The sequence below is a fragment of the Triticum urartu genome, chromosome 3A (genome assembly GCF_056163025.1).
Source record: "Triticum urartu cultivar PI428250 chromosome 3A, HENAU_Tu73, whole genome shotgun sequence".
In the NCBI taxonomy this organism is placed as follows: Eukaryota; Viridiplantae; Streptophyta; class Magnoliopsida; order Poales; family Poaceae; genus Triticum; species Triticum urartu.
Window position 1 is genome coordinate 428862104 of NC_141875.1, and position 8923 is coordinate 428871026.

The window sequence follows — 8923 nt, forward strand, 5'->3', positions numbered from 1 at the left end:
GAAAAATAACCAAAAGAAATATCCCAATCCAATCCAATCCAACCAATGCTCCTACCAGGAATGATCGTGCACTGATATGACAGAGAAGCAACAGTGATCAGCCCAATTAGAAGATAGTGAAAAAGAACAGAAGAACTTTCCAACAGTTAAAAACTTTACAAGGGCGCGAGGAGTGTTGCCTCCTACTACTATGGAACCCGTCTTCTGCCATGGCTACTGCTGCTGCTGCTCTTGTCTATGCTCCTGAAGCTGCTGCTTCTCCTGCTGCTGCCTCCTACCGCTGCTACTCTGCTTGTTGTTGTGCATCCAGACCTTGAGCGCCTGCCTCCGGACCCCGGCCTGCGCGCAGAAATGCCCCACCATCGCCTCGTCCTGCCGCTGCAGCCTCCACCCGACGCGCTCCGCGAACGCCAGCATCTGCTCCTTCTGCTCCCGCGTGAACGTCGTCCTGGAACGCTTCCGTGGCGCCGGCGACGCCCCACGCCGCTCCTCGCTGGAGGACTCGGTCGTCGTGCCGGTGCCGCCGCTGGCCGCGAGGCCGTAGGGGAACGGCAAGCGCTGGTGCGGGTGCTTGCTCGCCGCCGGCGGGAGCAGCAATGGTGCGCGCGCGCTGGCAGCCAGCAGCGGCAAGTGGGCGCGCCTCGGCGAGGGGTCGCGGCGGTGGAAGCTGCGGTGGCAGCCGCAGGCCGCGCATGCGAGTGGGTCTTCGGGAGAGGCCGGCATGAACTCGCAGCATCCGTCCAGGACGTGCCCGCCCGCGGCCGCCGCGTGGTTACGGAGGCACTCGTGGTACTGCCGCCTCGCCTCCGCTTGCATGTTGTCTGCCGGCCCGTTTGCGGTGGCGCTGCGGTGAGGTGCCGCGGGCGGGGCGCCGTCGCCCACGTCGCTGCCGTCCCCGTGCTCCTCTCCCCGGAATTCCATTGCGCGTATAGAAATAGAGCGCGCGCGTGCGCGTGTGCTTGTCAAACTGCAGCACGCCAAGGCTGACGATTACGTCTTTGGTGGGGAATAGTGCGTCAACGTTGTGCTCGCGGTTGCGGTCATGTCTGGGATATTTCTGGGAACCGTCACGCTAGGTTGGGTCGGGCGCGTCTATATGTCGCCCTCAGCGAGCCGGAGATAGAGTCTGCCTCTGCATTACACTGCTGATTTTCCTACCATTTTTATTTGGTACGGTCTCATCGACTCGTCTGCCTTCTTTTTCTTACCATTTTTATTTGACCTTTCGACTTCATCAGTTTATATATATATTTAAAATTTAAAAAATATTTAGGAAACTATTTTTTATTTTACTTATCTATAGAAACCGATCACAATGTATTTAAGAAAAAACGATTGTCATGTGTTTAAAACAATGTTCATCGTATATTTAAAAAATGTTCACCATATCTTCACAAAAATTTGACCTATGCCTTAAAAAAGTTCAACATATTATTGTCCACCATGTATTAATAGAAATAGTCACCATATGTTAAGAAAAGATCATTGTGTATTTAAAAAAAATGTTTCACTGTGTATTTAAGAAATGTTTATGTGTATTTTACGACTATGCACAGGCATACCGCCCATTTTTGGCTGAGGAATCAGCCATAACTTTCATGATTATTCACTGATTTGTCCAGGTTTGTTCCTATGAGTCCTTAGAAACCAAGGAAGATATTGGGTGAGGATTGGGCTCCTCTAAAATCCTTGGATCAAAGGGGAGAAGTCACATCCATAGAGAAGACCTGTGGAGGCCTCCTATCTATACGCCTCCAACGCTAGTCGCCGACATCCATCTCCAATCTATCTTCCACGAGTCGTTACACCTCCATTGCTGCGGCAAGACCATATCCACCATGGAGGAAGGCCAAGACAAGGAAGAAGGAAGGAGAGGCTTCGCCAACACCCCACAACGGCTGAACGGCCGCTGCCATATCCACCGATGCTCCATGCCTTTCTCCTTCCCCAACTCAACGTTGGATTGTAACTTGTCTCTCCCCTCTATGTTAATCCCCCACATGTTTAACTAATTGTATTAGTTTTAATTAGCATGCTTACATTTTTAGGGATGGTACAAACAATTTAACTTAGCGAGTCGTTCCCTTTTCCCCAACCCTAGCAGGCATCTAATGTCCATCCACACCACAACCTCGACATCTCCTTTCTATCGCGTTTGACGGCCTTGTCGTTAGTTAGAGTATTGGGGACCTGCCAGTTTCATTTAGTTCTAGTAGATCCTTATTTGACTTAGGTTTTTGTTCCTTAACGGAATCGACGAGGCGTTGGCGTTGATGGCGCGTCAGAATAATGTCTCTCCGGCCTCTCCCTACCTCGACGACGTAGATCCGACACCTATGAAGGGCCTATAAGGGTAGGCGCTGCTAGTTTTGTTGTCCCTCTTTGGATCTTGGTGTTGGTGTGCAATCAAGGGAAGTAGTTAGCTCGATTTTGGCGTGATGACATCAATGTGATAGTCTAGCTTAATAGAGATGATAAACTACTCATATCAATAAAGAATTTCTTCTTTTCCGGAAGCCAATTCAGAAAGAACTCCAAAGTTAAGCGTGCTCAGCTTGAAGCAATTTCAGTCCCAGTTGCGCATGAGTGATCATAAAGTGAACATGAAAGACTAGTATTGATTTATGGGGCCGGTCTAGATCCTGCCAGGAGCAACGGCTAATAACCGGCGGGTGTGTCCAAGGCGTTACAAGTTGGTATCAAAGCTCATATGTGCCAAGAGGGAACGTTCCCGTGGCCCGACGTGGACGTCGGTTCCTTTGAGTGGGGGGTGTATGTGATAGCCTGGCTTAATAGGATGATAGACTACTGATATCAATAAGGAATTCCTTCTTTTCCGGGAGCCTATTCGAAAAGAACTTCAAAGTTAAGCGTGCTCATCTTGAAGCAATTTCAGGATATGTGACCGACTAGGAAGTTGGTCCCAAGTGTGCACGAGTGAGGACAAAGTGCACAGGAAAGACTAGTATTGATCTATGGGACCAGTCTAGATCCGTCAGGTGCAATGGCCAGTAACCGGTGCGTGTGTTCGAGGCATTACAATCAACCTCTTCTTTCGACTTTTTGTGTGTGGCATGGTCTGTTTTCTCCAACTCTCTTGACAGGTGATGAAGGATTGCAAGTTTGGATTACGCGAGGTGATGCCTCAATCGATGTTTCTTATGTTTCTTCGTGGGTTACTAGATCTCATTTTTAGCGGCAAGTACCTTTTTTTACCTTCAAAGCCTTGTTTGACGAGGTCGTTTGTGTTGGAAATATGCTATAGAGGCAATAATAAAGTGATTATTATTATATTTCCTTATTCATGATAAAGGTTTATTATTCATGCTAGAATTGTATTAACCGAAAACTTAAATACATGTGTGGATACATAAACAAATACCGTGTCCCTAGTAAGCCTCTACTAGACTAGCTCGTTGATCAAGATATGGTTAAGGTTTCCTAACCATAGACATGTGTTGTCACTTGATAACGGGATCACATCATTAGGAGAATGATGTGATGGACAAGACCCATCCATTAGCTTAGCATATGATCGTTCAGTTTATTGCTACTACTTTCTTAATGTCAAATACATATTCCTTCGACCTGAGATCATGCAAATCCCGGATACCGGAGGAATACCTTGTGTGCTATCAAACGTCACAATGTAACTGGGTGATCATAAAGATGATCTACAAGTATCTCCGAAGGTGTCTGTTGAGTTGGCATGGATCGAGATTGGGATTTGTCACTCAGTGTATCGAAGAGGTATCTCTGCGCCCTCTCGTTAATACAGCATCACAAGAAGCTTGCAAGCAAAGTGACTAAGGAGTTAGTTACGTGATGATGTATTACGGAATGAGTAAAGAGACTTACCGATAACGAGATTGAACTAGGTATGAAGATACCGACGATCAAATCTCGGGCAAGTAACATACCGATGGACAAAAGAAATTACGTATGTTGTCATAAAGGTTCGACCGATAAAGATCTTCGTAGAATATGTAGAAACCAATATGGGCATCCAGGTCCCGCTATTGGTTATTGACTGGAGAAGTGTCTCAGTCATGTCTACATCATTCTCGAACCCGTAGGGTCCGCACGCTTAACGTTCGTTGACGATATAGTATTATATGAGTTATGTATTGAAAGTGCGTCATATCGATTAGGGGGGGGGGTGAATAGGCGATTTTTATGGAAGTCTTCAAAACGTGGAAGTTATGAAGACAAACAGTAGAGATATGCCTATTACTATGCAGCGGAAGTTAGACTACACTAGGCAAGCCATGGTCAAGTATCAACAGAGTGAAAGCACAGTGACAAATAGCTGTAGTGTAATTAGGATCAGGTAGGAAGATACTATGAAGCCAAACAGATCATACACTCGCGTTGTGAAGACAAAAGATAGAACAGGCACACAATGACTTCACAATGAGTGATCAGTAAGTAAAAGGAAGTGAAGATGAAACCAGTGACTCGTTGAAGACAATGATGTGTTGGACCAGTTCCAGTTGCTACGACAACTGTACGTTTGGTTGGAGCGGCTAGGTATTTAAACCTTAGGACACACAGTCCCGGACACCCAGTCCTGAACACGCAGCTCAGGACACCAAGTCCTCATCGTATTCTCCTTGAGCTAAGGTCACATAGTCCTCGCCCAATCACTCTGGTAAGTCTTCAAGGTAGACTCCCAAACCTTCACAGACTTCGTTCACTGGCAATCCACAATGTCTCTTGGATGCTCTGAACGCGACGCCTAACCGTCTGGGGATGCACAGTCCTCAAGTGTAATAAGTCTTCAGATCACACAGACAAGAAGACCTAAGTGATGCCCAATTTACTCTGGCTCTGGGTGGTTAGGGCTTTCTCCTCGCTAGGAATTTTCTCTCAAAGGCTTCGAGGTGGGTTGCTCTCAAACGACAAAAGCCGTGCACTGAAATCTGAGCAGCCAACCGTTTATGGTTGTAGGGGGTGGGCTATTTATAGCCACTTGGCAACCCGACCTGATTTGTCCAAAATGACCCTGGGTCACTAAGGAACTGACACGTGTCTCAACGGTCAGATTTCAAACTCTCATGGCAACTTTACTTGGGCTACAAGCAAAGCTGACTTGTCCGGCTCTGGACAAGATTCGCTCTCATTGTCTTCACTCGAAGACATAGGTTTTTTGGTTTAGGCATCACTTCAGTCATTCTGACTGGTTCTCCTGGACCCCACTTAACAGTACGGTGGTTCCTATGACTCAACACAAAAGAAAAAGAACTACGAAAGATCTACGTCTTCAAGCTCCATAGGCTTCATAACGTGTCTTCTTTTGTCATAGTCTTCAATATGAATATCTTCATATACCACCTTTGACTTCAATGTCTTCATACATTTTTAGGGGTCATCTTTGGTAGTAAAACCAAATCAATGAGGGACTTCTACCTGTGTTATCCTGCAATTCTCACAAACACATTAGTCCCTCAACTAGGTTTGTCGTCAATACTCCAAAACCAACTAGGGGTGGCACTAGATGCACTTACAATCTCCCCCTTTTTGGTGATTGATGACAAACTAGTTGAAGTTTTCAACGGGGAATATAATCTGTGAAATTTGTAAAGGATAGGGAATTGTCTTCATAAGTTGCAAGGGCTCCCCCTGAAGATGTGCATATAAGTAATTTGCCTTTGGAATGCAAATGCACATGGCAGGTTGTACTTGTGGAGATCCACTTCAACTTATGATGACAATCCACTATGCATGTGAAGGTATATGAAGATAATGACATGCATAATGAAAAATGGACGTCTGCAGAATGAGATAAGTGCGGAATTTATCGTCGCACATGCGGAATTTATCTTCGCAAAACGGGGTGGCAAACAAGTAGCAGACGACCATCTGGTTTAGTGTTACAACTCAAGGAACCAAATGAAGCAAAAACGAGAGTTGTAAGCACGAAGCAAAATATAGCTAAACATAAAGCACCCGCCCATATGGACCCGCTTGAAGACTATCAACCCATATGCTCCTCCCCCCTTTGTCAGTAAGGACCAAAAAGGTTTGAAGACATAGAGTGTCTACTCGTTCCCAGGAGCAGCAGGGTCGTTGGAGGTGTTTGGCGGTGCAGAAGAGGGTGGTGGTGAAGTTGCATCGTCTTCATCCTCGATGACTCGTGCAGTTACTGTTGCAGCAGATGAAGAGAACTCAGAGTCTTCAAGTGATGGTGTGCTTCGCATCACATCCCTTCTAGGAGGTGTGGTGTCAAACTTGAATCGTTCAGTGAAGCCATCCTCTTCAAGTTCAGCTTTAGTACACATCATTGATAGCCCTTTCCATGTACGACGACAGGTTTCATGGGTAACGAAAGAATTCTTGGTGGCAAGATTTCGAAGACGATTAACATCCACCAAGAGGCTTTTCATCTGACGCTTTAGCCAGTCATGATGCCTATCTTGTTTTTGATGAAGGGCCACAAGAAGCTCTCGGTTATTGAGAACACGAGCGCGCTTCTTGGGTCTTGAAGCAGTTGCACTGTCAGTGGCTTCAGTTGAAGCAGGGTGTGGTGCACGTGTAGTGCCAGCCAAAGGATACACCCTGGAGATGGCTTCAACACCTTCAACATTTTGAGTGAAGCTCTGGTGTTCTGCATTATGAAGACTCAAAGGTTGCTTGGCAGGCTCAGGATATATAGCTTCAGCAGAGGCATCCACATCTGGCAAGAAAATCCGATGGTTGCGGGCTGAGGGCTGATATGAGATCGCAGAGTGAAGCTGGATCAGTCTCATTACCCAAGGAGCATAGAACTTTAAACCAAACAGATCTGAGCCTGATGCAGCTAGTTGGCGTATGAAGAAATCCTGTGCGTTGAAGCATTTGCCATGAAGGATACAAAACAGCAGAGTCTTCATTGCACCCTCGATCTTGGCATTTGGAGAGTGCCCTTTGATAGGCCAGAGAGTCCGCCGGATAATGTGATAGATGGTTCTGGGCAGGTACTCAAAGTCTTCAACGAAGAACTCTGTTGGATAAGGAGCATCGTGGGGCAATGGCTTCATCATGGAAAGCATCTGACTCATATTCGGTTCAGGCCTCTGGAATATGCTCTTAAGAGCTTCAGTGTGTAGTGGACAGCCTTCCTCGAAGAATTCGCCAGGAGTGGGCAGGCCGGTGAGCTCAATGATATCAAATGCATTGGCTTCGTGATGGACATTGCCGGTCATCCACTCCAGGGCCCAAGTCTTCGGATCTCTGTTGTATCCTTTGATGTGGAGGGTGGCATAGAATTGCAGCAGAAGCTCTTCATTCCAGTGCTCTTCATCAGTTACAAATTGCAGCAGACCCACTTGCTTGAAGCAATCCAACGCTTCCTCTAGACAGGGCAGACCAGCAATAGCTTCAACATCAAGGCGCTTGTGTGGGAAGATGCGACCTTGGTTGTATAGGATGCATGAATAGTAGCTGCGCTGAGGATAGCTCCAGAACCTATCTGATGAAATCCTTTCCCTTGAATAGGGGTTCTTGGAGCTGTTGAAGAACGTATTATCTGCCTTGAAGCTATTGATGTTAAAGGAGCCAGGTGCTGATGCAGGACCTGGGAACCTCGGCAGCCTTGGGACTGGCTTCTGGACATGAGGCCTGTGCTCAACATGGTAATCAAATTGAGGACCTGCAGCAGACTCAGGAACAGAAGTGTCTGGATCAGTAGCTTCGCTGTCTTCTGAAGCTTTTGGTGGGGAGGGCTCCACATTGGCTTCAGTGTTGGTTGTGGCAGCCTCAATATTTTCAGGCTCCGCTTGACTAGCTGGAGGGTCGGTCACAAGCACGTTCTCCTGGAGAACTGCTTCTTGGTGGAGCGTAGGAGTGGGCTCTTGTGGTGCTTCTTCTGCGGCTGATGCAGCTGGAATGTCTTCAGCATAGACTTGAGGCCTTGGACCTTTGCGAAGCCTGCGGAATGCAGACGACGCCTGTGGGGTTGGAGTGGGCTGGGCCTCATTATCTTCTTCCTCTTGAGGGCGATCCGCCCATGATGCATCTTGTGCAATTGGCGTCAGAGGACGACCAATGCTGATGAGTTCGTTGTGTTCATACTGAGGAAGGGCTGCATCATCTTGTACATTGTCCTGATGACCAATGTCTTCAGCAGCGATGGGGTCGGCTGCTGGTATGTCTTCAGCTTCAGGAGCCTCTATGGAAGCAGGCTCATGAACTGTCAGTTGTCGTTCTGCGTCAGGATAGACGACAGAAAGGGGTTCAACCATCAAGGGCTCTGTGGGAGCAGCCCGAGCTTTCTTGATCTTTCGCTTCTTCTGAGTGGGGGCAGAAGGAGAGGCTTCAGAGTGTTTCCGCTTCCTGGCTTCAGCCTCTGCAGTTCGCGTCTTCTTGAGCTCTGAAGCGGTTGACCGGCTCTTTGGCTTCGAGCCGGTCGTTGCAGTTTGGAAGACAATTGGAACTGCTTCTTGCCTTGGTGCCTCTGGTTCAGCCATAGCAGGCTTCTTCTTCTTCTTCGCGGCCATCTTGGGGTCGATGCCAGGACGCCCAAGTGCCTTGCGCTTCTCGGCCTCATTGTAGGCCTGCACACATCTGTCTGCCATAGTCTTCATTCGCTCCCGCGAACCTTGAGCTTCTGCACGCTTCTTCAGAAAGTTTTCCTTTAGTTCGTGCAACATGATCTTGAAGCTCTTCACTTCTTGCACGCTGAGCTTGGCCATATGCTTCTTGAACTGAGCCTTTTCATGATCAATTTTCTGCTTCAGTTCAACAATGCGCTGGGCAATTGCAAGTTCTGAAGCAATAGCGCCTTGGAAGGCGATGCTGAGGCCAACGGGCAGCTGCAGATCTTCGAAGTTGATGTTTGGTGTGGCAAACCATTCGTCGATGAAGTTGTGGATGATGGCGACATCAAAGAGAGGCAAATTGTTGAAGATTTCAGCTTCTTCTTTGCTCTTGATGAGCTGCTCGA

The 8923-nt window shown here is 47.5% G+C and overlaps 1 protein-coding gene across 1 annotated transcript; it reads right to left on the reverse strand.

Moving 5' to 3' along the window:
• Window positions 1-1042, reverse strand: LOC125544213 (zinc-finger homeodomain protein 5-like). The gene has a single exon (XM_048707814.2). It carries the CDS (start codon window positions 919-921, stop codon window positions 214-216), a length of 708 nt encoding a protein of 235 aa, XP_048563771.1. The 5' UTR covers window positions 922-1042; the 3' UTR covers window positions 1-213.
• Window positions 1043-8923: the final 7881 nt, after the last annotated feature.

Bases quoted from the DNA above. Each gene is read 5' to 3' on its own strand.
- LOC125544213 (XM_048707814.2), bottom strand. From the start codon at position 921: ATGGAATTCCGGGGAGAGGAGCACGGGGACGGCAGCGACGTGGGCGAC.